We start from the raw sequence: 27,883 nt of genomic DNA, 5'->3' as shown, positions 1-27,883 counted from the left end.
AAACATTTCCTTACCCAATTAGGTAACATCATCAGTGCTAGAAGGGAGTGGATATGTGGAATGGAGGAGGAGGAGGAGGAGGAGGAGGAGGAGGAGGAGGAGGAGGAGGAAAACTGTGGGGTCCTTGGTGTTCTCTGAGCTTGGTTGTTTTCTTGCAGATGTTTCATTACCAAACTAGGGAACATCATCAGTGCTAGAGGAGAGTGGGGTGTGTTCTCTGCTTATCTATAAGTGGCTAGCCCTGTCAGTGTGGATGTGCCTGTTCTTAGTGCTTCCTTTATTGAGGGTGCTGTGTGAACACAACCTCCAAGAGAAGAGCCAGCTGCAAAAGACGCCACCGAAGGAGCTAAACCTCTCCCTCCGCACATGACAGGCACACAGAGGAGACGCCAAGAGGCTAGGGGAATGGGATGTTGTACCAGTTTTATTGGTAAAATTGAACACGAAGGCTCACGAACGCTGGGACATGCTTTTCCTTTTAAAGAACTTCCACTGGACCTTAATAGTGAGCATCCAGTCGTTCACGTACAAACTTTTACAAGCGGATGTGTAGACATGCGCCTCGGGGGGGAGATGACGGCATCCGGGTCGGGGCGAAGGGTGCTGGGCGAGGCACGGGGCGCCCACGATTCATTTGCCAGCCTTCTGAGCTTTCTGTGCGGACTTGGTGACCTTGCCCGCCCCGCCGCTCTTCTTCTCCACGTTCTTGATCACGCCCACCGCCACCGTCTGCCGCATGTCGCGTACGGCAAAGCGCCCTGGGAAATGACAGGGAGGGGGGGGGAGGGGAGGGAGTTAGAGCAGCCCCTCTCTTGCCACCCCTTCAAAACAAGGTCGTGTCAGGTTTGGGGGTCTCCGAAAGGAAGGCAGACCTGGCCTTGGGGATCAGAGAGGAAGACGAGGATCCGTGGAAGGGGAGATGTGCAAAAAAGAGGAGGACGCGTCTTTAAGAAGCGCGAGAAAGCAACTTCGAGTAACCCCATCCTTGTCCCAAAGGTGCTTTTTTTCAGGAGGGACTGGACTTTCTTGTTTTTTCTTTGGAGACGTTTCGCTTCTCCTCCCAGAAGCTTCTTCAGCTCTGACTGGATGGTGGGGAATGGAAGGATTTATACTCCTTGCAGACAGCTGGTTATTTGCAGTCTTTTAGAGCAGGGGTGCCAAACTCAATTTCATTTAGGGCCGCATCAGCATTGTGGTTGCCCTTGGGGGGCCGGGTGGGTGTGGCCAGGGTGGGTGTGGCCTACTGGGTGGGCGTGGATGGAGTAGGTGTGGTCTACTGGGTGGGCATGGCCAGCTCTACATCGTTCACGTCAAGGGTGCCTATGGGGGCCTGGGTAGGAGTGGGACAGATCTGAGGGTCTCTGGCGAAGGGGGTGGGATCGGAGCAAGCGCCAAGGCATGGTCCATTTCTTCATTCCTCACAAAAGGTGACACCTCCCCAGGATGCACCCAGGGGGTGGGGCCGATGCGGCAGCGGCTGGTTCCTCATTGTTTCAAGATGGCTTTCTGGAGCTAAGACTGAATGCGTTTCAACACAGATGGCCACCACAAAATTGTACATTGGCTCCCGGCCGGCCTGGGCCAGGGCCAAGGCAGCGGGGACCGTTCCCTCACTGTTTCCAGGATGGCTTCATGGGCCACATGAAATCACTTCGCGGGCCACATCCGGCCCCCGGGCCTTGTGTTTGACATGTCTGTTTTAGAGAGTCATTGAGGCCACCTGGAGGCTTATCTGTATCCTCAGGGTCACTACTCAATACAAAACACTACTGTTTGTACCACTCAGGTGACCCTGACCCTCCAGGTGGCCTCAACGGCTGGATGGTGGGGAATGGAAGGACTTATACTCCTTGCAGACAGCTGGTCATTTGCATTTTTTAGAGGGTTGTTGATGACACTTGGAGGTTTACCTGTGTCCTCAGGGTCACCTGAGTGGTGCAAATGGATGTGGAGCCTTCTTGGCTGCAGGATGTCTTCTGCCCGGGGTCCTTTCACATCCTGCAGCCAAGAAGGCTCCACACACTTTGCACTCTTCAGGTGGCCCTGGGGACACAGATAAACCTCCAAGTAGCCTCAACGACTCTCTAAAACAGTGGTTCTCAACCTGTGGGTTGGGACCCCATTTGGGGTCGAACGACCATTTCACGGGGGTCGCCAAACAACGCAGTCCGCCATTTTTTCCCCCCTTTTCCTTAGCTGTGCTACTCCCTTTTATTCTATTGGCTTTTGAAAGCCAATAGAATAGACTCTCTTGAATAGAGTCTAATTCTATTGGCTTTCAAAAGCCAATAGGAATTGTCCAGGCTGTCTCTGCCCTGCTGAGCCCGCCAAAAGTCCCAGTCTGCAAACGGTGCTGCACCAGTTGAGTAGTCCTCGACTTACGACCGGTTGAGTAGTCCTCAACTTACGACCGGTTGGGGGGGGTCGCGGCATTAAAAAGGTTGAGAACCACTGCTCTAAAAGAAGGCAAATGACCAGCTGTCTGCAAGGAGTATAAATCCTTCCATTCCCCACCACCCAGTCAGAGCTGAAGAAGCTTCGGGGATGAGAAGCGAAACATCTTCAAAGAAAAAACAAGAAAGTCCAGTCCCTCCTGAAAAAAAGCACCTTTGGGATAACTATGACCTGGATGGCTGAGAATCTCCATAGACAAATCCCAACCTTGGTTTTGTTTATAGCAACTTGGACAGATTCTGTTATAGTCCTCGACGTACGACCACAACTGAGCCCAACATTTCCATTCCTAAAGCAAGCCAATTGCTAAGTGAGTTGTGCCCCATTTTCTTTTGCCATGGTTCTTAAGCGAAATCGCTGCAGTTGTTAAGTGATGCACACTGTCGTTAAGCGAATCCGGCTTCTCCCGTTGACTCTGCTTGTTGGAAGTCGGGTTAGGAAGGTTAGCAAATGGTGACCACAGGACCGCCGGAGGACACTGCAACCGTCATAAATACATGCTGGTTGCCAAACACCCAAATTTTAATCACGTGACCATGGGGGATGCTGCTATGGTTGTTAAGTCTGAATCCTGGGCCATTAGTCACTTTTTTTCAATGCTGCTGTAACTTCGGTCACTAAATGAATGGTCGTTAAGTCGAGGACTACCTGTAAGTAGTACTGTGTTTTCCTGAAAATAAGACCCAGTCTTTTTTTTTTGCCTCCAAAAGAAACACCAGGTCTTATTTTCGGAGTAGGCCTTACCTCACCTCCGGCACCGACAGCCTCACCCAGCCGGTCCACTTCTTCTGGGGCCAAAGTTCTGCAGCTGCATTCGGGCCTGCATTTTGCAGTCAGGCCTTTCCAGAAGGCCTAAGCAGTTGAGTACCGAGCTATAGATTCAATCTCGGTGCTTGGCTGCTGAGGTCTTCCAGAACCAAGCTACAAATTGAATCCATAGTGGGTTCTTGCCTGTACAGGCCTTAGGGAAAGCCCTATGACGGAGAAAGGCATGCCTGGCTGCAGAAGAGGCCTCAGGAGTAGGCCGGCGAGAAGGCCTGGCTACAAAGGAAGCGGGTGCGGGGAGGGTGGGGTAGCTCCACACCCCCACCCCAGCTTGATTTTTAGGTGTGTGTCTCGCCCCAAAACTAATCCTTATTTTTTGGGACAGGGCTTATATTAGGCCCACCTGTAAAAATCAAGCTAGGGCTTATTATTGGTATAGGCCTTACTTTCGGGAAAACATGGTAGGAGTCCAAGAAGGCCTGGAGGTACCAAGGTAAATTGCCAGTGTTGGAGGCGACGATCAAGTGGTGTTGAGCTCCCACGCATAAAGTACCCCTTTAATTTTTTAAAATAAAAATCACTCTAAATTTCACCTTGCTGTCAAATGTCATCCCCAGAAACTCAGAAACCCAGCTCTTATGCTAAATCTCACCCTAGTTCAAGCCTTCTTGAAAGATCCACTCCAATCCCAAAGCCTATCAGGATCTTGAATGCTCTGGGGTTATTGAAAGAGAGAGGTTTAAAATCTTGTCATATCGTTTGGGAGGGTCTGCCAAGTACTGTCTAGGGCAGGGGTCTTCAAACTTGGCCCTTTGATGACCTGTGGACTTCAACTCCCAGAATGAGAGGCTGAGGAATTCTGGGAGTTGAAGTCCACAAGTCATCAAAGGGCCAAGTTTGAAGACCCCCCGTCTATGGCAAGGGGGTCCCCAAGCCTTTTCTTTCATTACCCCAAAATGCTTTACCAGAAAATCTTATCAAACTTCAAAGACCAGTGCCTTAGCAGGGGGTTGGACTAGATGACCTCCAAGGTCCCTTCCAGCTTTATTATTATTATAAATAAAGGATCCTGGATCTTTATTTGGATACTTAAGCGGGCTGTTGACAGCAGGGTGTAGGTCTATACATATGTTGCATATTGTGTTTTAAATGTGTTATGTATGTGTACGCTTTGAGAGGAAGCAACTAAATTTCATTTTTAATGTGTGCCATTGTGCCCACAGGGGAAAAAAATGATAATAAAGGTTATCTATCTATCTATCTGTCTGTCTGCCTGGCTGGCCTGCCTGCCTATCTACCTACCTTAATGATCGTTCAAAGTTAAGACAGGGTGCGTAAAAGTATTTATGACCTGGTTATGGGGTGGCACCCCCATCCCAGTTACATGACCACATTTCAGGCCTTTAGCAAATCATGTTTACATCCACTTACAGAATTCTGCAGTCACGTGATCACGGTTTATAATGCCCATGCTTTAGGACCAATGTGTTTGCTTGATGATTGCCACAAAAGAGGGACAATTGGGTCAGGCAAGTGGGGTTCCTCGACTTATGACATGGAAATTCCAGGCTCCATTATGGTCGTAAGTCGAGGACTACCTGCATGGATTTCAATAGAAAGGTCAATTACAGGTAGTCTTACAACAGCTCATTTACTGACCGTTTGAAGTTACAACAGCACTGAAAAAAGGGACTTACAGTATGACCATTTTTCACACTTATGGCTGTTGCAGCATCCCCATGGTCACGTGATCAAAATTCGGACAACTGACAACCGACTCATATTTATGACGGTCGCAGTGTCCCGGGGTCACGTGATCCTCTCTTGCGACCTTCGGACAAGCAAAGTCAATGGGGAAGCCAGATTCACTTAACCAGGATACTAACTTAACCACTGCAGTGATTCACTTAACAACTGTGGCAGGAAAGTTCGTAAAACGGGGCAAAACTCACTTAACAACGGTCCCGCTTAACAACAGAAATGTTGAGTTCCGTTGTGGTGACAAGTCGAGGACTACCTGTATCTTGCAACTGCATTTACAAAGGTTAGTAGAAGGAGCCAGGCTCACCTAAGGGTGGGTACTGGGAGAAGCTCTCCACACACATCGGCTTCCCAGGGATCATCTCCACGATCGCCGCGTCTCCGGATTTCAAAGATTTGGGATTGTCTTCCAGCTTCTTGCCAGAACGTCGGTCGATCTTCTCCTTAAGCTCGGCGAATTTGCAAGCGATGTGGGCGGTGTGGCAGTCAATGACAGGCGAATAGCCAGCGCTGATCTGTCCAGGATGGTTCAAAATGATCACCTGTTTGGCAAAAAATAAAATAAATAAATATATAAGAACCACCCAATTAGCCTGGATCGAAGAAGATACGTGATGCTAAAATGATTGCGTTCCCCCTGCATTCTTGGATTTTTTTTTTAACCCCTTCATTTGTGTTGTTCCATTTTGTGATTTTTATAATAATAAGATAGTTAGAAGGGACCATGGAGGTCATCTAGTCCAACCCCCTGCTCAGGCAGGAAACCCTATACCATTTCGGACAAATGACTGTCCAGTCTCTTCTTAAAAACTTCCAGTGTTGGAGCATTCACCACTTCTGGAGGCAGGTTGTTCCACTGGTTAAGTGTTGTCACTGTCAGGAAGTTTCTCCTTAGTTCTAAGTTGCTTCTCTCCTTGATTAGTTTCCATCCATTGCTTCTTGTCCTGCCTTCAGGGGCTTTGGAGAATAGCTTGACTCCCTCTTGTTTGGGGCAGCCCCTGACATATTGGAAGGCTGCTACCATGTCCCCCCTCGTCCTTCTCTTCATTAAACTAGACATAATTGTGAATATGTTGTCCACCAGTGTTTCTCAACCTCCGCCATTTTTAAGACGTGTGGACTTCAACTCCCAGAATTCTGGGAGTTGCAGTCTGCACGTCTTGAAGTGGCCGAGGTTGGGAAACATAGTTTATTTATTCATTTATGAGAGTTATATACCGCTTTAAGTGCGAGCACTCTCTAAGCGGTGTACACCAGTAAACAATGTGTTTACCCCCAACAATCTGGGTCCTCATTTTACCTACCCCGGAAGGATGGAAGGCTGAGTCAACCTTGAGCCGGTAAGATTTGAACCGCTGACCTGCTGAACACAGTCAGCTAAAGTGGCTTGCAGTACTGCACTCTAACTGCTGCGCCACCTTGGCTCATTTAGTTGTACATTGCTCAGAGCCAGCTTCCATTAGATGGACAGCTATATAATTCTATTAAATTAATCGATTGATCGATCATTGAAGTTTCAGAGGAAGGTGGAACGATCAACCAACTTGTCAAGGGTGGGATGGGGGGGTGAGCAATGTTGCCCTCTTTTGGACAGTTATGGAGGATCATTCGGTTCAAAATGGGAAGTGATACAGAATACAGGTAGTCCTCAACTTATGACCACAATTAAGCCTAACATTTATGTTGCTAAGTGAGACATTTTGTTAAGTGAACTTCCCCCCAATTTACGACCTTTCTTGCCACCGTTGTTAAGTGAATCATTGCATTTGTTGAGTTACTAACACAGCTGTTAAGTGAATCTGCCTTCCCCAAAGGTGATCACATGACTCTGGAGACACGGCAACCGTCATAAACATGAGTCACTTGCCAAGTGTCTGAATTTTGATCCCATGACCACGGGGATGCTGCAACAGTCGTAAATGTGAAAAACAGTCATAAGTCACTTTTTTCAGTCTGTTGTAATTTTGAACGGTCACTAAATGAACTGTTGTAAGTCGAGGACTACTTGTATAGCTGGTCGTCATTTACTGCTGGTTTTTTGGGGAAAGCTTCCCATGGCAAACAATGGCTTTGCTTAGCAACCATATTATTCACTTAACAACCTTGACAATTCACTTTATGACCATTATAAGAATAATTGCAAAACTGGCTCCAGTCACATGATGACTTGACTTGCAACCACACCAACTTAGGAACAAAATTCTGGTCCATACTGGGGTTGTTAAGTCGAGGATCACCTATACCTGATTTGGCTAAAGCATGTCAGAAGAGCATGGTCAATATTTGGCCCCAATGGGATACAAATATAGCCCCCAAAATTAGTTGTGGGCAAAGGCTGGAAGAAGGAATCAAGTGAGGGCCTAGCTTGGAATCCTTGCATAGCCATAAGTGACATAAACTTGATCTCCCACAAGATCCCTAAAGCCTATTCTGGTGGTCCCCAGGGGGAAAACAAGCAGTTTGGGGAGATTCTTATAACAAAAGTGATAAGACAATACAGTAACTGACTTTCGCTATCCAGAAATGGCTCTGATTGGCTTGGTCCCGACAGTTAGGATCCAATGACACAGCTCTTCAAAATGGCCGCCCTCTGCTCACCTGAGAAGTGAACTGGGCTGCTTCCTGAGGCGGATCAGATTTGCTGTCTCCGCAGACGTTGCCTCGGCGGATGTCCTTCACGGACACGTTCTTGACGTTGAAGCCCACGTTGTCCCCTGGCATAGCTTCACTCAAGGCCTCGTGGTGCATCTCAACCGACTTCACCTCGGTGGTAATGTTTACGGGGGCAAAGGTGACCACCATGCCAGGCCTGAGGATCCCGGTCTCCACACGGCCCACGGGGACAGTTCCAATACCTGTGAACGGCCATAAAGGGTGTCAGAGCAATACAACAACCATCAGGGAACATGGACATCGAAAAGGCTTCTCCTGATAGGCTGATCTTCAATCCCCATCTTCTTCTTTCCATCTGCATCATTCACCTGCACGTCTGGAAGGCCCCATTTTGATGGCTATTATCATTGAATCAATTTTTGTAACAGATTTCCATGGGGGAAAATGGTATTTAAATGATACGCTTAGAAATTAAGACTTACAGTATTTACAAGCAGCAAATTATGTTGTAGGTTCTAAAGTGCTATACAAGTGTATATAAAGAAATTGCTTTTTTTTAATAGAGTTCCTTGATATAGTTATGCAGAACTGGGTTGGCATATTAAAGGCAAAGGGCTAAATTATTTGCCTGTAGTGAAGGAGAAATGCAGAAGTGAGAAAAAGTGTTTCAGAAATCTATTTCTATCTATCTATCTATCTATCTATCTATCTATCTATCTATCTATCTATCCATCCATCCTTTCATTTTAGCTTTATAAACTTACTTCTTGCAAAAAGGAAAGACACAAAATGTTGCTTCCAAATTTACAAAGGGAGAAGCCAGCAACATTTTCACGTCAGGTAAAAATGGAGCAAAAATCAAACCGTTCTGCCCAACCTCGTGTCTGCCACAAAATAAAAATTAAAAGAATTGTATTGGCTGAAATCTCAATAAACTTCTGCGTTCTTTATGAAGTCTATTAGAAACAAAGAGCTTCCAAAGTTTGCAATTTCATAATTCTGGGTTGTCTGGGGGGTTGTTTTTTAGAGTTGGGTGTTTAATGTTTGTAAACAATAATATTTACAGATGGTCCTGGCTTGGTTGTCTGCAGCAGTGTGTTATTACGTTTTGCAATAACAATTTGCTGCCCAGAGTCTCTTTGAAACAAGATGGGTAGCAAATAAATGTAATCAATAAAAAAAAAATACAGGTAGTCCTTGACTTACGATCAGTTGGGCCCAACATTTGAGTTGCTAAGTGAGACAGTTGTTAAGCGAGTTTTGCCCCATTTTACGACCTTTCTTTCCACAGTTATTAAGTAAATCACAGTTGCAGTGCTTAGGTTAGTAACATGGTCATTAAGTGGCCTCCCCATTGACTTTGCTTGTCCGAAGATTGCAAGAGATGATCGCATCACCACCGGGACACTGCAACCATTAAGTATGAACCAGTTGCTAAGGGTCCGAATTTTGATCACATGACCCTGGGGATGCTGCAACGGTCGTTAAGTGTGAAAAACGGTCACCGGTCATTTTCTTCAGTGCCATCATTAACTTTGGATGGTCATTAAACGAACGGTTGTTAAGTCGAGGACTACCTGCAAATAAGGCCCAGCCTGCAGAAACTTAAAAGCGCAGCCACAGGACCAGCCAAGGACTGGCTTTCCCCCAGAATTCAGGGGTAGGCAACCTTGGCTCTTTTATGACTTGTGGACTTCAACTCCCAGAATTCCTGAGCCAGCCATGCTGAGGGGACAGGGAGAGATTTCCCAGCTGAGCCATGCTGGCTCAGGAATTCTGGGAGTTGAAATCCACGAGTCATAAAAGGGCCAAGTTTGAAGACCCCTGGTTTAAATATTTAAATATTTTTTCCTCATGGTCACGTGATCAAAATTCAGGCATTTGGGCAGGGGTAGGCAACCTTGGCTCTTTTATGGACTTCAACTCCCAGAATTCCTGAGCCAGCCACCCTGAGGAAAAAGGGAGAGGTTTCCAAGCTGAGCCATGTTGGCTCAGGAATTCTGGGAGTTGAAGTCCACGAGTCATGAGGGGGCCATAGTTCCCCCATGCTGGCTCAGGAATTCTGAGAGTTGAAGTCCATGAGTCATGAGGGGGGCCATAGTTCCCCCATGCTGGCTCAGGAATTCTGGGAATTGAAATCCACGAGTCATGAGGGGGCCATAGTTCCCCCATGCTGGCTCAGGAATTCTGGGAGTTGTAGTCCACAAGTCATGAGGGGGCCATAGTTCCCCCATGCTGGCTCAGGAATTCTGGGAGCTGAAGTCCACGAGTCATGAGGGGGCCATAGTTCCCCCATGCTGGCTCAGGAATTCTGGGAGTTGAAGTCCACGAGTCATGAGGGGGCCATAGTTCCCCCATGCTGGCTCAGGAATTCTGGGAGTTGAAGTCCAAGAGTCATAAAAGAGCCAAGGTTGCCTACCCCTGCCCCAGATGTTCCCCTCACCTCCAATTTTGTAGACGTCTTGAAGAGGCAGGCGCAGAGGTTTATCTGTAGGGCGAGTGGGGGGCAGGATTGTATCCAGGGCCTCCAGAAGGGAGACCCCGCTGGCGTTGCCTTCCTTGCGTTCCACTTTCCATCCTTTGAACCACGGCATCTAGGCGACAAAATGGCAAAAGGGCTTTTTGAGCAGGGCTACCTGTACAACCCAAATCTTCCATGCCAGAACAAAGAGGCACCTTCCCCCCCCAAAAGAGGAAAACCATCACAACTTTTTTTTGTTTACATATGTTAACTGATACTGAAACTCTTAAACGAGGGATAAAAATTAACACAAACTAAATAAAAAGCAAGGAAGAAGAAACAACAGAAGCCTTGGTGGCGCCAGTGATTAGAATGCAGTATTGCAGGCTAATTCTGCCCACAGTCGGGCATTCGATCCTGACTGGTTCAAGGTTGACTCAGCCTTCCATCCTTTTTGAGGTCGGTAAAATGAGGACCCAGATTGTTGGGGTCAACATGCTGACTCTGAAAACCGCTTAGAGGGTGCTTATAAAGCACTATGAAGCAGTCTATAAGTCTAAGTACTGCTGCTGTTATTGTGAATGAGGGTGTGGTTTGCTCCTTGTTTATATCAGTGGGTTGCCCTGCCAGTGTTGATGGCTTTTGGTTTTGTCCTTAATTAGGGGATTATTTTCTGCTTGATTGTTGTCTGGTGTTAATCCCCGCTTATCTGGCTGCTGAATGATGCAGGGGTTGTATCCATTTATTTCCTTGTTAACCATGTTATTGTCTCTGTTGAATGGGGTGTAGATGTGGCTTATGTCCAAGTGTCTTTTGATGGCTGACTTGGCTAAATGCCAAGCGGCTAGGAATTCCTGGTGGTGGAGTCAAGAGAGGAATTAGCCTGGAGTCATTATGTCCCCACAAACTGCCTAAGTCCAGTCCCTCTTGAATTCCCTTTCTTCAATGCTGCTGAGCCGGTGTATATCTTTTTTTTAAAAAATGGGAGAGGACTTTTTCCTCTCAGACTAAAGGAATCTCTCCCTTTCAAGTCCCTTTTAAGAAAATTATAAACTTGTTTAGAGCCACTTTAGTTATTTGTTCGATTTTTATCCCGCCATAATTACTTTATAAATTAACTCAAGGCAGCGAACATATCTGATAATCCTTCCTCCTATTTTCCGTACAACCACCACCTCTGGAGATGGGTTGGGCTGAGGGACTGGCCTAAAATCACCCAGCTGGCTTTCATGCCTGATGTGGGACTAGAACTCACCATCTCCCGGTTATTGGCCCAAAGTCACTCAGCCAGCTTCTATGCCTGAGGTGGGACTAGAATGCACCGTCTCCTGGTAATTGGCCCAAAGCCACCCATCCAGTTTTCATGCTTGATCTGAGATTATAACTCACCGTCTCCTGGTGATTGGCCCAAAGTCACCCAGCCAGCTTCTATGCCTGAGGTGGGACTAGAACTCACCATCTCCCGGTTATTGGCCCAAAGACACCCAGCCAGCTTCTATGCCTGAGGTGGGGCTAGAATTACCGTCTCCAGGTGATTGCCCCGAAGTCACCCAGCCAGCTTTCATGCCTAGGGCAGGACTAGAATTCACCGTTTCCTGGTGATTGGCCCAAAATCACCCAGCCCGCTTTCATGCCTAAGGCTGAGCTAGAACTCCCAGTACCTGGCTTCTAGGCCAGCATCTTAACCACTACATCAAGCTGACTCTCTTTTCCACTAAAGCGAGTGAAGAATACATGCATTTAAGTCGCTCTGGAATTATTGAGCTGCTTGAGCTTCAAACACATTCAAAGAAAGGGTTCAGAGATGAAGGAGGATTTGGGGTCTTTCTGAAAAGCAAAGGCTGCAATATTTCTAAAAGGTCACCTTTAATTTGGAAAAACTCTTATGGCTAACCAGCCGGCTGTAGCCAAGTCCCAGAATATACCCAAAATGGGAGCTCTCTCTCTCTCTCTCTCTCTGAGTTGCCCTCCCAAAGCTTACGTTGGGAGACGGTTCCAGCATATTATCGCCGTGCCAGCCCGAGATGGGGACGAAGGGGACGGTGGCCGGGTTGTAGCCGATCTTCTTGATGTAGGCGCTGACTTCCTTGACAATCTCATCATAGCGCTTCTCACTGTACGGAGGCTCAGTGGAGTCCATCTTGTTGATGCCGACGATCAGCTGCTTGACACCCAACGTGTAGGCCAGCAAGGCGTGTTCGCGGGTCTGCCCGTTTTTGGAGATGCCCGCTTCAAATTCCCCTACCCCGGCAGCTACAATCAGGACGGCACAGTCAGCCTGCAGGGGAGAGGGAGAGAGGGGTGAAGTCAATTTGCAGAAGACAACACAAGCATAGCTCTAAAATTCCCCACAGTTGTGACTTGGCCAGGTCATCTGGCTGCCCCAGTTAGCCTTGTCCCCAATGCAAGCAACTTGTATAGTAATAATAATAATAATAATAATAAAGTTGGAAGGGACCTTGGAGGTCATCTAGTCCAACCCCCTGCTCAGGCAGAAAACCCTATACCATTTCAGGCAAATGGCTGTCCAGTCTCTTCTTAAAAACTTCTAGTGTTGGAGCATTTACTGCTTCTGGAGGCAGGTTGTTCCACTGGTTAATTGTTCTCACTGTCAGGAAGTTTCTCCTTAGTTTTAGGTTGCTTCTCTCCTTGATTAGTTTCCACCCGTTGCTTCTTGTCCTGCCTTCAGGGGCTTTGGAGAATAGCTTGACTGCCTCTTCTTTGGGGCAGCCCCTGAGATGTCACCCCTAGTCCTTCTTGTCATGAAAATAGACATACCCAATTCCAGAAGCTGTTCCTTATATGCTTCAGCCTCCAGTCCCCTAATCATCTTTGTTGCTCTTCTCTGTACTCTTTCTAGAGTCTCAACATCTTTTTTTGTTCTTGGTCTGGTAGCAAAGAATCATGGATGACCTGGCCAACTGACCCATTTCCAACATCTTCTGAGCCCCGGTAAAGAAAGCTCTTAACTTCTGACCCAGGCAAAATATATTTAAATATCTACAAGGGCCCAATTGGAGAAGTCACCACTGCAGAGGGTCCTCCTTTCCTTCCCAGGATCAATCTTGGCCATCTGGGTGCAAAGTGGAAGGAATAAAAGAATACAGAGAGACTGAGGAGAGCCATGTTTCTTGGGGCCAGTCTAGGACTTTGTATCCACAGCTAGTAAATGGAAGGATTAACTCAAGTGTTTTTCAACTTTGGCCACGTTAAGATGGGTGGACTTTGACTTTCACAATTCCCCAGCCAGCAGGACTAGCTAGGAATACTGGGAGTTGAAATCCACTCATTTTAAAGTAGCTAAGGTTGAAAAAGCACCTGAAGGCAGGAAAAGAAGCAACGGGTGGAAACTAATCAAGGAGAGAAGCAACCTAGAACAGTGGTTCTCAACCTTTCTAATGCCGCGACCCCATAATACAGTTCCCCATGTTGTGGTGACCCCCAACCACTTATACATCACCGGGTGCCAGGGGCGTGGCTAAAGAAAAGGGGAAAAAATGGCGGACAGCCTTGTTTGGCGACCCCCGTGAAATGGTCGTTCGACCCCAAATGGGGTCCCAACCCACAGGTTGAGAACCACTGACCTAGAACTAAGGAGAAACTTCCTAACAGTGAGAACAATTAATCAGTGGAACAACCGGCCTCCAGAAGCGGTGAATGCTCCAACACTGGAAGTTTTCAAAAAGAGACTGGACAGCCATTTGTCCAAACTGGTATAGCGTTTCCTGCCTGAGCAACGGGTTGGACTAGATGACTTCCAAGGTCCCTTCCAACTTTATTAGTACTACTACTATTACTACTACTATTATTATTTCCAGCCTGTATAAGAAATACACAAATCAAATATAAACAATGTTTTAGCACATCAGGTGCTAAATGGTCCCAGAGAGTTTATTCATTTGATTATTTTGCCACCCATCTCATTTTAAGTGACTCAAAGTTTAACCAAAAGTTTTTTTTATAAGCTACTGGAAATGCACTCATCACTTCTATCAGCAATTCCATAAGCTCACCTCCTGAGTTTTGAAGATTGGCAATCCATGTCCAATTGGAACATTGTTTTTTTATTTATTTTTTTATTCATTCTAAGTATTTTAACGTCATTGTTGAGGAATATTTGAAAATATTACATTCATTTCCAGTCCATGAAGGAATGTAAATATAGTAGAAATAATGTCGACACTTTTCACAAGAACGATAGGAAAACTATATAGGTAGTCCTCGACCTATGACCACAATTGTGCCCAAAATTTCTGCTGTTAAGCAAGACATTTATTAAGTGAATCGCATCCCATTTTATGACTTCTCTTGACACAATTGTTAAAAGATGATGGCTGAGGAATTCTGGGAGTTGAAGTCCACAAGTCACAAAAGGGCCAAGTTTGAAGACCTCTGTTCTGAAGGGGAAGCCGGATTCACTTAACAACTGAGTGATTCACTTAACAACTGTTGTGGCAAGAAAGGTTGTAAAATAGGCCAAAGTCACACTCAACAACTGTCTTGCTTAGCAACAGAAATTTTGGGCTCCATTGTAGTTGTAAGAAGGGGTCAAATTATTCTCCAAAGCATTAGAAAGAAAGATGAGAAATAATGGTTGGAAACTGATCAAGGAGAGAAGCAAGCTGGAATTAAGGAGAAATTTCCTGACAGGACAATTAACCAGTGGAACAACCTGTCTCCAGAAATCGTGGGTGCTCCATCACTGGAGGTTTTTAAGGAGAGACTGGACAGTCACCTGTCTGAGATGGTATAGATCAGTGGTTCTCAACCTGTGGGTCGGGACCCCATTTGGGGTCGAATGACCATTTCATGGGGGTCGCCAAATCCTGCTGTCCGCCATTTTTTTCCCTTTTCCCTAGCTGTTCTACTCCTCTTATTGGTGGCCACACCCACTTGGGGGTCACCACAACATGGGGAACTGTATTATGGGGTCACGGCATTAGAAAGGTTGAGAATCACTGGTATAGATTCTCCTGATTGAGCAAGGGGCTGGACTAGAAGACCTCCAAGATCCCTTCCAGCTCTATTCTATTATTATTATCTACTACTTGTACAGAAAATCAAGTTTGCATGTTGCCATACACCCAATACAACCTGGGAGGAGCAGGCAGGATTGGGCCTTGCAGAAAACAACAGTGTGGCTTCTCTACAAGCAGTGGAACAACTTGCCTCCAGAAGCTGTGGGTGCTCCATCACTGGAGGCTTTTAAAAAGAGACTGGATAGCCATTTGTCTGAAATGGTATAGGGCAGACATGTCAAACACAAGGCCTGGGGGCTGGATGCGCCCGCGAAGTGGTTTCATGCGGCCCACGAAGCCATCCTGGAAACAGTGAGGCAACGGCCCCCACTGCCTTGGCCCTGGCCCCGGCCGGCCGGGAGGGAGACAATGTACAATTTTGTGGTAGCCATCTTGGTACTTGCCTGGGTGGACCATGCCTTGGCACTTGCCCTGGTCCCACCCCCTTCTGCCAGAGACCCTCAGATCTGTCCCACTCCTGCCCAGGCCCCCACAGGCACCCTTGACGCAAATGATGTAGAACTGGCCACGCCCACCCAGTAGGCCACACCCACTCCATCCACACCCACCCAGTAAGCTGCACCCACTCTGGCCACACCCACCTGCCCCCCCCCAAGGGCAACCGCAATGCTGATGGCGCCCTCAGTGAAATTGAGTTTGACACCCCTGTGGTATAGGGTCTCCTGCTTGAGCAGAGGGTTGGACTAGAACAGAGGTAGGCGACCTTGGCTCTTTTATGACTCGTGGACTTCAACTCCCAGAATTCCTGAGGCAGCCATGCTGAGGGGACAGGGAGGTTTCCAAGCTGAGCCATAGCTGGCTCAGGAATTCTGGGAGATGAAGTCCACGAGTCATAAAAGGTTGCCTACCTCTGACTAGAAGACCTCCAAGGTCCCTACCATCTCTGTTATTCTGTTAACCAGACCAGGGCTCTTGTTAACCCCAGGAGAAACAGCAGCTTCTAGAACAGGGGTGTCAAACTGCTGGCTGCGTCATCCGGAAGCCGCGTCCGCCGGCAATGGCAAAACCAACCCGATACGTTGCGCGACATCACGTAATGTTGCGAGCTTGACATGTCTGTTCTAGAAGGATTCCCTCCATGTATTGTGAAACACGTAGAAATCTTGACATCATGCAAGTGAGAAGGAACTGAGGCAAGTGCATCTTGGAAGAAAATCCTGCCAGAGATCTTTGCCTGTTGCTGTGTCCCCAGTATAGGATCAATCTAAGAGATGAATGTCACTGGCCCTTTAAGGCCTTGTGCAGCTGAGAAATCCATGGCTCTGGATAGCTGCCGATCAAGACTATAAAGCAGAATTTTCAGTGCTCACAGATTAGCACTGATGATGTTGCCAAGTTTGAGTAATGAAACATCTGCAAGAAAACAACCCAGCTTGGAGATCACCAAGGACCCCACTATCATCATCATCTCCTCCTCCTCCTCTCCGCACACCACTTCCTTCTAGCACTGATGATGTTACCTAGTTGGGTAATGAAACGTCTGCAAGAAAACAACCCAGTTCGGAAAACACCATGGACCCAACAGTCCTCCTCCTCCTCCTATCCCCCACTCCCTTCTAACACTGATGATGTTATCTAGTTGGGTAATAAAAATCTGCAAGAAAACAACCCAGTTCGGAGAGCACCAAGGACCCAACAGTCCTCCTCTTCTTCCCTTTCCCCCTCCTCCCCATATCCCCCACTCCCTTCTAACATTGATGATGTTATCTAGTTGGGTAATGAAACGTCTGCAAGAAAACAACCCAGTTCGGAGAGCACCAAGGACCCCACAGTCCTCCTCCTCCTTCTTCTCCTCCTTCCCCTCAAATCCCACCCCTTTCTACCGCTGATGATGTTACTGAGTTGGGTAATGAGATGTCTGCAAGGAAGCAACTAAGCTCAGAGAGCACCAGTGGAGTTATCATTATCAGTGGAGGCAGAAGTAAGAGGTGTTCTTCTTGAATTGGTAGTCCAGTGTCAGCAGATTCCCTCAAATACAGGATCCTGTTGCCCATTTCTCTAATCCAGGGCCCTCCAGCTTCCAAAATTCCCTCGAGGCTCAGCCAATTGGACAATGCCAGATTGGGAAAAGCGGAGTTCGGGAACTGAACCCACCCAGCTAAGCCGCCTGCTGCTGGCTGGCTTCCCCCCCTTTCTTACCTGTGAAGTCCCTGTGATCATGTTCTTGATGAAATCTCGATGGCCTGGAGCGTCGATGATGGTGATGTAATACTTGGTGGTCTCAAACTTCCACAGGGAAATGTCAATGGTGATGCCTCGCTCACGTTCAGCTTTCAGTTTGTCCAGCACCCAAGCGTACTTGAAGGAGCCCTTTCCCATCTGGCAGGTAGGGAAAAGAAAAGAAAAAACACACACATTTACCACCATGGTAGCCTCTACCGCAGTGGTTCTCAACCTGTGGGTCGGGACCCCATTTGGGGTCGAATGACCATTTCACAGAGGTCGCCAAACCATGCTGTCCGCCATTTTTTTCCCTTTTCCCTAGCTGTCCTACTCCCTCTTATTGGTGGCCACACCCACTTGGGGGTCACCACAACATGGGGAACTGTATTATGGGGTCACGGCATTAGAAAGGTTGAGAATCACTGCTCTACCGCATCATGTGATCAAAATCCACATCAACTGACATGTATTTATGATGGATGTAGCCAGTGGCGGGATTCAGCCGGTTCGCACCACTTCGGCAGAACCGGTAGCTAATTTCTTGTTGCCCAGGCCCAGAATGGACTTCCGGAAGCGGCCTCCACACAGAGAACCGGTTGTTCACCTATTTGAATCCCACCACTGGATGTAGCATCCCAGGGTCACATGATTGCCACTTGCGACTTTCCCAGCTAGCTTCCAAGAAGTAAAGTTAAAGTATGGTAAAGTAAAGTAAAGTATGGTTGCTGGAATTGGGTAGTCCAGGGATAGGCAACCTTGGCTCTTTTATGACTCATGGACTTCAACTCCCAGAATTCCTGAGCCAGCCATGCTGAGGGGAAAGGGAGAGGTTTCCAAGCTGAGCCATGCTGGCTCTGGAATTCTGGGAGTTGAAGTCCACGAGTCATAAAAGAGCCAAGGATGCCTACCCCTGCTCTAAACTAATAAAATCTACATTAACATTAATTATGCTTTCATATGTTCCTCTAACTGAGGGGTCTTCAAACCTGGCTCCTTTACGAGTCGTGCACTTCAACTCCCAGAATTCCTGAGGCAGCCATGCTGAGGAGAAAGGGAGAGGTTTCCAAGCTGAGCCATGCTGGCTCAGGAATTCTGGGAGTTGAAGTCCACGAGTCATAAAAGAGCCAAGGTTGCCTACCCCTGGTCTAGTCTAATGAAGAGAACGACTAGGGGGTGATATAATATCTTAGCTTAAACTACGTTAAGAGTATCTTAACATCAATCTTCCTTCTAAACAAGCCTACATAATCAGGAACATTATTAGCATATAACACCGCTAAAAATAATTCTCTCTTTAATTCCAGCAGACCTATTTGTATACAGCAGTGTTTCCCAAACTTGACGATTTTAAGGCATGTGGACTTCAACTCGTTGCTGGCTGTGGAATTCTGGGAGTTGAAGTCCTCATGCCTTAAAATTGTCAAGTTTGGGAAACACTGGTATACAGTATGCATCAGGGAGGGGGAATCTATTATTTAGAAGCGGTTTCATCTGAAGAAGAAAGAAAAAGATCTGAAGATAAATTTCTGCTTCATGGACAATTAGATTATTTCAGAGGCCCTGCCCGAACTCAGCTAAATTGCACCACTAACAATAAACTGGTGTTTTTCTCGCTGAAAATTGAGCATGCTAGATTTTGCTGTATCACGAGAAGCCTCTTTGATAGTCCCACCCTTGCCCACTTATCAATTGGTTATGCCCGGGGATGGAGACAAATGAGAGGCTGTATTTTCTAGCTTCGTACAGTGCCAGCTCTGTTTGACAAACTGGAAAAAAGAAGCAGCAGGCATATGATTAAGCCTTTTCAAAGCCAGGGAGCGAGAGCGAGACAGAGCATTTAAACTAACCCTCCATCTGTTCTTTAAAAACAAGCCTCTAATTTATCACATTTTTCTTTCTCTCTCTCTCTTTCTTTCTTTCTTTCTTTCTTTCTTTCCTTCCTTCCTTCCTTCCTTTTCTGTTTTCCCCCTTTTTTCAGTTCTTCCTTTGATAGTCTTATTAAAGCCGGCCTCCATTTCCTATACATGCAATCAAGTGAAAAAGAATCCACAGCCTTGCATCAGAAAATGGAGTCGCAAAGCACAGTCACTTGGCTATTAATAGCCGGCTTGCAGCTCGTTGGCAATGCCAGGGAAGGTGGCAGATCAATGCCTGCTTGGCTTAAAGGCACAGATCATGAGAGAAAAATGCAGAAAAACGCAGAGAGAAAAATCAGGGGTAGATTATTGGGCTAAGCAAAATAGAATAATGTCTAACCTCTTCAAAAGAACAGATTTCAAAATAAGATCTAACCTCTTCAAGAATATCAGATTTTTTTTTTTTTAATGTAACTATCTATCCCTGTTAAAAAAGAACAGAGTGGTGATTCTCAATCTTGGCAACTTTAAGACGTGTGGACTTCAACTCCCAGAATTCTCCAGCCAGCAAAGTTCACACTGGTTGGGGAATTCTGACAGTTAATATCCATACATTTTAAAGTTGCCAAGGCTGAGAAACACTGGAGTTTTGTGATATCAATAAATATTTTTTTTTAAAAAAAAAAAACTTGGGTAGAACCATTATCAATGAACGAGTTTCTATTTTCTCAAGAAGTAAAAGAAATACCCTGAAATATTGCTCCTCTGTTAAAAACAAAACAAAACAGGAAAGCATCTCCCTCCTGGGAGGTGTAATATTACAGTTCTATCTTGGCTTGTTCCTGCCTTAATAAGCCAACATTGTAAGCCATTCAGATATAATACTAGTGACAGTCTTCCTGGTTTTTTTGCCAATATCCATTAGTATGGTGTTTCTCAACTCTGACAACTTTAAGATATGAATGAATGAATAGAGCTGGAAGGGCCCTTGGAGGTCTTCTAGTCCATCCCCCTGCTCAAGCAGGAGAACTTATATTATCTCAGACAAGTAACTGTCTAGCCTCTTTTTGAAAATGTGGACTTCAACTCCCAGAATTCCCCAGCCACCATGGTTGGGGAATCCTGGGAGTTGACGTACATACATCTTTAAAGTGCCGTGGCTGAGAACTGAATTAGCAAAAGAGATCAAACAAATGCAGTTAATTCACTGGTTCTAAATAAGGCAGAATTATGGTAAATTAGCTTAGCTTTGTGACTGAATGAGGCCTGGAGAATACAGAATATTAGCACGTTGGTGGCATCTTTGCTGATTTCTAATTTGTAGCTGAATAAATTAGCACAGAATATAAACTGACATTGCTAAGCAGGGGAAAAAAAAAATCCTACTGTTTTACCAGGATATGGTTTAACTGTAAGCAGACTTGTAGCTAAAGTAAAAATCGGTGTAAAAAACCCCAATTTGCCAAGAAAGCAAGCAAACAAACCAAACTCGGAAAACCAATTTGTTTTCCTGGCACTCAGTTATGTTTTCATTTAAAGCAAAGTTGCAGATCTAACCATTCGTAGCATGAAAAGCTATTTGCAATGGAGAAGCAGCCCAAATATTAACAACTGATCCTCAGAAATTCTGTTATCAGTCACCTTTGGCAAATGACAGAAGAGTTGGGATAGAGAAGAGCTTATTGTGGTTGCCCCCCATCAATTCTTCTCTAAAAAGCCAAGTCGTGCAGCTGCGTTTTAATAAACGTTATGAAATGGCTTCTTATTTTGCCAAACAGCGCTTCCCCAGTGTCCTGCTAGCAATTATGCAAAAGCAAGACAAAGAAATAAAGATCTGACACACCTTTTGGGATTATGCGCCATCTTTTGGCGGCTCTACATCAAAAATTAACGATGTACAAATTGGGCCCCACTAAAGGATGGATTTAGGTTCTTTTTTAAAATATGTGAATAGCGGCTGGGCTGCTTTGCATAATTTATTCAGCTTCTAGAGAAGGACAAGTACTTTTGCAGTGGCGCTAAGAACTCGCTTCCTGGGCACTAAAATTATCTTAATTTGCTATTCTGGTCTCTTGCGATGTCACTGCCTATGGCTGCCACCCACGGGTCATTTTCCCCAAGCCCTCTGTAAACCTTAGGGACTAGAAACTTGCAAAGTGCTGAGAAGAGAAAGCCCACCGGGCAAGATTTCAGATTTGTAAAATATAATCACAACACTGCAGAATTCATGCCATCTATCAGGGAAGTGAAAATATTGGCATATGGAGTATTTATTGTATTTTACTAAAAGCTTTACAAAAGCAGGATACGCATTTATTTCAGGGAACTGATCAGGGAGAAATGAAGGAATCAAGGTTAGATATGTACCCGTTGTAAAACTAAAAATAAACTCTACTCTCTTCCGGCTAAGATGGGACAGGAGTTTAAATTCACTATCCTGAATTTAAGCTTCATTAAAAAGGGACTGCCCCAAAGAAGAGGGAGTCAAGCTATTCTCCAAAGCACCTGAAGGCAGGACAAGAAGCAACGGATGGAAACTAACCAGAGAGAAGCAACCTAGATCTAAGGAGAACAATTAATCAGTGGAACCGCCTGCCTCCAGAAGTTGTGAATGCTCCAACACTGGAAGTTTGTAAGGGGGCCATTCACATTAAACCTTTAGTTTAGTTTTAGCTTGGTGCGTAAAATGAATACAGCTATGTTGGTTTGCAGACTAAAGCTCATGGCTTAGCATACTGGATATACCCAGCCAATTGGGGTTTTAGTCAATGGTAACTTAGTCAAATCATGGTTTAAGGCAAAGGTAGGCAACCTTGGCTCTTTTATGATTTGTGGACTTCAACTCCCAGAATTCCTGAGCCAGCATGGCTCAGCTTGAAAACCTCTCCCTTTCCCCTCAGTGTGGCTGGCTCAGAATTCTGGGAGTTGAAGTCCACGAGTCATAAAAGAGCCAAGGTTGCCTACCACTGGTTTAGGGTGTGTGTGAACTCAGCTGATGATATGGAAGATGGAATCTGGGTTAACTATCATCAAACCCAATTCTGAAAAACCATGTTTACAAATACGTGCATACATTTATGAATATTTCGAAGATTAACAAAAAAAATATCTAGGGATTTTGCTTTTTTAAAAAATAATGGAACATGTCATCTTTTGCTGAACTATTGTCTTACTACCTGTAGTAGTTTTCCTGAATAACTAACTGGAGAAATTAGCTAGATGTAGTAGCATCAGCACCACCTTTAACAGAAGAGACTGTTCTGAATCCCTTCTTCCATGACTGAGCTTGCTTAATTTAAATTTAAAAAACAGATATGGCCCAATTCGAATTAAGCCACAACACTGAACTGTGCTTGGCTCATCTGGGGACCTAAACATGGTTGACCCCAGCTTAGTCCTTGGAAGAGAGACTCCAGAGATTCCAGAGCTGAAAAGTAGATTAAAAAGTCAAGAAAAAAATGGCAAATTCCATCCCTTACAATATCCAGGAAACTGTGCTAGGAGTTCAGCTTGTTTCAAGGATGGCTTATCTTCCCTTTATGTATAGTATCTGATGTGGCCACTACAGAATGCAACAGGCAGTTGTGAAGCCACCTGCTGTGCAAAAAACCCTACCTCTTGATTTTTGCACAGATCCAGAGAGGTTTTCTGCACACCAAATGAATTATTAGTGTTTTCAGTCTGGTGAGTCAGTAGGAACAATTGCACCCCTTTGTAGATGCCATCCTAACAAGAGGAGCTGGTTGGTTTAGTCCTATCCAACACAGAGAATATTTGTGCACAACCGTCGTCTTAGAACCAGCAACGCAAATATTATCAGTATAAAGAGAGAAAGATCCACAACGGGCCAATGAATGAAATTGTTCTGCCAGGAAGTACAGTGGAATTTTTCTTATAGAGTTCCAATTCTTTTTTCTATGCTAGTTGTCTTCTCCCAAACGGAAAGGGAAGGGAAGGGAAGGGAAGGGAAGGGAAGGGAAGGGAAGGGAAGGGAAGGGAAGGAAGGAAGGAAGGAAGGAAGGAAGGAAGGAAGGAAGGAAGGAAGGAAGGAAGGAAGGAAGGAAGGAAGGAAGGGAAGGAATTGGGAAGAAGGAAGAGAGATGGGAGAAGAAAGAAGGAAGGAATTGGGAAGAAGGGAGGGAGATGGGAAGAAGGAAGGAAGGAATTGGGAAGAAGGAGGAAAGAAGGAAGGAATTGGGAAGAAGGATATGGGAAGAAGGAAGGAGAGATTGGAGAAGGAAGGAAGGAAGGAATTGGGAAGAAAATGGAGGGAGATGGGGAAAAGGAAGGAGAGATGGGAGAAGGAAGGAAGGATAAGGGAGGGTGGGAAATAAGGAAGGAAGAGAGATGGAAGAAGGAAGGAGAGATGGGAGATGGGATGAAGAAGAGAGGATAGGAAGGAAGGAAGGAGAGACAGGATAAGAGAGGGAGGGGAGAAGAGAGGGAGGGGAGAAGGGAGGGAAGGAGGGAAGGAAGGGAGAGCCAATATGAAGGTCAGAGGGATAAAGAACCAGAGAAGCCCCCCCCCTCGTCTTACCTCTGCGGCTTCCTTCTCGAATTTCTCGATGGTCCGCTTGTCGATGCCCCCACATTTGTAGATGAGATGGCCGGTGGTGGTGGACTTGCCAGAATCTACATGTCCAATGACCACAATATTGATGTGGGTCTTTTCCTTCCCCATATTTCCTCTCTGGGCCGAGGCCTGGGCTTACAGGGGGCGGGCAGGGGAGGGGGCTGATTATAGCCAAAAGGGTGGAAAAGTGGAGCAGCGGCTGCGAAGAAAAGCTGTGTGCAAAGAGAAGAGGAGGCGATCAGGAGGTCTGTTGTCAGGAGCAACAAGAACACAACACAGAGCCACATAACACCATACTGCCAAGCCTTGGGTTCCACAGGCAACAAAACCCGTGTCCGTCTATGTATGTGTGTGTGTGTGTTATAACAACATTAGGCCTCTTCCCCAGGCATTACATTTATTGTTTGTGAAATGTCAGCCAGGTTTTCAGATCCAGATTTTGGATCGATCCCTTTTCAAAGTTTTATCAAACTTCTCCTGCCTTCTTGAGTAGACCTGACACCCCACCTGTCTGTATTTCACATTCCAAGTTTAGTTGTTTTATTGCATCGAAAATATAAGCCATAGGATACAGAATATAGATTGCAACTGGGCGCGGTGGTATTTGTATGAAAAACACCCGGGAAGGTGAAAATATAAACAAAAGCTTTAAAGGTAAGAAAGAAAATATAAACAAAAGCTTTAAAGGTAGGAAAGTTTGACACAATTTCTAAAATGGAAAATGAAAGTCTGGAAGCTTATGCTATGCAGCCTAGCGAAAGAGGTCAAATAAAAGGCAATAAAAAGCGGCAACAGATTCTTTTATAAGATGACAAAGACCTAGTTCTCTAAGCTTAACACTAAATCCTTAATACTCATATCTTGTTATTTATGAATATTGAGAGAAGCGGGGGAAGGGCCTCTTGTGATTCAGCACAAAGCACCCCACAACCAAATGCAGGGGGATCAATCCATTTCCATCTGTTATCAGGGAACTACTCTTTTTTAAATGTTTTAACTTGGTCCTAAACCAGGGGTAGGCAACCTTGACTCTTTTATGACTCGTGGACTTCAACTCCCAGAATTCCTGTGCCAGCATGAGGGAACTATGGCTCCCTCATGACTCGTGGACTTCAACTCCCAGAATTCCTGAGCCAGCATGGGGGAACTATGGCTCCCTCATGACTCGTGGACTTCAACTCCCAGAATTCCTGAGCCAGCATGGGGGAACTATGGCCCCCTCATGACTCGTGGACTTCAACTCCCAGAATTTCTGAGCCAGCATGGCTCAGCTTGGAAACCTCTCCCTTTTCCCTCAGCGTGGCTGGCTCAGGAATTCTGGGAGTTGAAGTCCACGAGTCATAAAAGAGCCACGGTTGCCTACCCCAGTCCTAAACTAATACAAAATGGGGGTCCCTTGCTTCCTGGGGGTCCTAAATTGAGAAACTGGGTTGATATGGACAGCACCCCTCTCCTTTTTTTAAAAAAACACACTTTCCTTTCTGGATAGGATGCAGAAAGGGGAACCCCTTGCTTATCTGAATGCTGAGGAAGGTTAATTTAAGCTGCACCCCATTTTTGACCTCAGCGACAAATAAGGAGGCAACCTAACTTGAAGGGATCCAACACAGCAACTAGGCCAGGGGTAGGCAACCTTGGCTCTTTTATGACTTGTGGACTTCATCTCCCAGAATTCCTGAGCCAGCATGGCTCAGCTTGGAAACCTCTCCCTTTTCCCTCAGCGTGGCTGGCTCAGGAATTCTGGGAGTTGAAGTCCACGAGTCATAAAAGAGGCAAGGTTGCCTACCCCTGAACTAGGCCGAGCAACCTGAATTTAAGCCATGGCTTTCTAAAAGCTTGCAACCGACGGGATGTACCCCAAGGTTAGCTGAAAAAATTACGCATTTTGTCCGTTTCTTTCAGCACCCCATTCCCCCAACACTTACCTTTGCTTACAGTGGGGGTTCAAATTAGTTGCACCTTCTCCTCCTGACCTAAAGTTGCATGTTTTAGATTTAAAGGCTAAGACTAGATTTAGAAGATGGCTTAGCCTTCGGCTCAAGTCATCCTTAAAGACGAGGGCTATTTTTACGAGAAGATGATTTATTCATAAGCCACCCGTATCTCCAATCCACCCGCCCGAAAGATGATTCAACTCCGCTCCATTTTAGAACCTGTGTCTTTCCAGCCACTTTATTCCAAGGCAGTTGAGGAGTTTCATTATAAATTTGTCTTCCTATAGCCCAATATGGTGCTGCAAAAGGGAGGGGGGGAGCCATAAATAGCTTTTTTGCATGAGCTGCCGGAAGGGGGAGGGAGGGAAATGAGGTTATAAGAGCCTTTCTTTTCTCCCCCCCCCCCGCCCGCATACCGCAAAATATAAGCCAATATATGAAACAAATCTAATCCAATGGCTTCAATCCTCTTTTGCAAAAAAAAAAAAAAAAAAAAAGGAATAGGCCTTATATTGCATCTAAGCAGCCATCTCCGCCCGCCCCACCAAAAAACAAAACAAAAAGCCTTTTCCCCATTCTCTTCCTTGAAAATGCCATTTTATTCATTTTTTGCAAGGGAGTGAGGCTGGGTTCTTTTAGCAAAACTCCCCCCTCCCTTTCTCAGCAACCTGGGAAGAGGCAGAACAGGTGCATCCCTTGGGAATTTATCTGTGCTCTCAGCTTGACTTTAGAAGGAGGGAAGGGGGGGGGGGGTTAGAAATAAATAAATATATGCAAAGCCCAGATCTCGGTCCAATCTGCCTATCTCATTCTAAGAAGCCACCGCCATCCGTGCAAAATCAATAAATAAATGCATTTTTTTAAAAAAAACGCAAAAATAAATAAATGTTTTTTTTAAAATAAGGTATTTTTTAATTGGCCGAGGCCTCCCGAAGAGGCCAAAATGCGCGTTTGACATCAAAGGAAAGGTTCAAAAGCATCTCATCATCGCCCATCCCGCCGCCCCCCCCCTCCAGGGTCGAGCTCGGTTCGCAAGGCACGCGCTTCATTCCCCCCCCCCATCCTCCTTTGGCCACGGCTATTTTTAAAACCCAAAGCACCCACCCCGCGTTTAATTTGAGACCTCGTCTCATCATCTCCCCGGTTGGCGTGAAAGGTGAGGGGAGGAGGGAGGGAGGGGGGGGGCAGAGCGTGCTCCGCCCGGCCCCATTGAAAAATAAACCCCAATTTATTTTTTTTAAAAAGGAAAACAAAAAAAAAAAATCCCTTTCTTTGCTCCAGGCTCCCGCGGCTTACAAACCCCCCCCCCAAAAGAAACCCGGGTTAACCCGCCCTCGCCGTCTAGACGGCTTTCTTTTTTCTTTTTGCAAATCGGGGGCGAGAGAGGCAGGTGGCCGCGCAAGGTCAACTGAAAAGCCCGGGGCGCAAGGAGCGCGTTTTTGCGCGCGGCTCCTACCCTCGCTGGGAAGAAATAAGGAATAATGATAAAATAATGAAGGCGCGGGGGGGGGGTTAGAGAAAGGTGCCCTTCCTCTCTCTCTCTCTCTCTCTCTCTCTCTCTCTCTCTCTCTCTCTCTCTCTGTGTGTGTGTGTGTGTGTGTGTGTGTGTGTGTGTGTGTGTGTGTCTGGGTGTGTGAGAGAGAGAGAGGGAGAGGAAGAGGGAGATGCGCCAAAAGGGAGAGATCCAGTTCGACCCACGAAGCCACCCCCCGGAGCGGTGGGATCGCTTTTCCTCTCCATTGTGACCCCCGCGCCCCCTTTTCCAACACCTCCTGCGTAGCTGGGTGTGTGTGTGATGGAGGGAGGAAGGGAAGTGTGGGGGGGGTGAGGGCCCCAATCTACAACTTACAGCTGGGGAAAGCCGCTTGCAACCCCCCTCCACCCGCCGCCGCCCCGCACCCCTCCTCCGCCTTCAAAAGCCTCTTGCAACGACCTCGCCTCGCTCGCCCCCGTTGGAAAGGGCAGCGTGGGACCGACCCCCCCCTCCCCTCCCGCCCCAACGGCCTTCCCCCCCCACTCCACTCCTTCGGCAAGGCATGCCCACCCCGCAAGCCAGCAGACACGGACAGCCGGCCCGGTGCCCGTCCTTGGAGGCGCTACGAGCCGAGCACTGCGCTGCGCCCGGCCGGAGCTCTTACCGGCAGCGGCGGTTGGAGACGAGAGGCTGGCGAGCTGGGCTCGGAGCGCTTTATTGCGCGGAGCGAGTCCACCTATTGACGGCGGCGGCGCAATGCAGTCGCCCGCTCTCCCCTCCCCTCCTCGCA

The 27,883-nt window shown here is 46.5% G+C and overlaps 1 protein-coding gene across 1 annotated transcript; it reads right to left on the bottom strand.

Moving 5' to 3' along the window:
• Positions 1-403: 403 nt before the first annotated feature.
• On the bottom strand, positions 404-27,773 carry EEF1A2 (eukaryotic translation elongation factor 1 alpha 2). The gene is made up of 8 exons (XM_039349791.1): positions 27,664-27,773; positions 23,650-23,897; positions 17,233-17,412; positions 12,036-12,332; positions 10,037-10,187; positions 7,579-7,835; positions 5,288-5,522; positions 404-758 (listed from the first exon to the last, which is right to left on the bottom strand). Exons 2-8 carry the CDS (start codon positions 23,791-23,793, stop codon positions 631-633), a joined length of 1,392 nt encoding a protein of 463 aa, XP_039205725.1. The 5' UTR covers positions 23,794-23,897; positions 27,664-27,773; the 3' UTR covers positions 404-630.
• Between the last annotated feature and the right edge of the window lie 110 nt (positions 27,774-27,883).

The sequence above is a fragment of the Crotalus tigris genome, unplaced genomic scaffold (assembly GCF_016545835.1).
Source record: "Crotalus tigris isolate CLP2741 ecotype Arizona unplaced genomic scaffold, ASM1654583v1 scf7180000017536.10889498, whole genome shotgun sequence".
Lineage (NCBI taxonomy): Eukaryota > Metazoa > Chordata > Lepidosauria > Squamata > Viperidae > Crotalus > Crotalus tigris.
The sequence above is the reverse complement of the archived record's forward strand: the minus strand, read 5'-3'. Positions and strand labels throughout refer to the sequence as shown.

Bases quoted from the DNA above. Each gene is read 5' to 3' on its own strand.
- EEF1A2 (XM_039349791.1), bottom strand. From the start codon at position 23,793: ATGGGGAAGGAAAAGACCCACATCAATATTGTGGTCATTGGACATGTA. The intron at 12,333-17,232 runs GTAAGAAAGGGG...TCTCCCCTGCAG, and splicing joins TGATCACAGGGACTTCACAG to GCTGACTGTGCCGTCCTGAT. The intron at 5,523-7,578 runs GTGAGCAGAGGG...TTTGCCAAACAG, and splicing joins CAGCCCAGTTCACTTCTCAG to GTGATCATTTTGAACCATCC.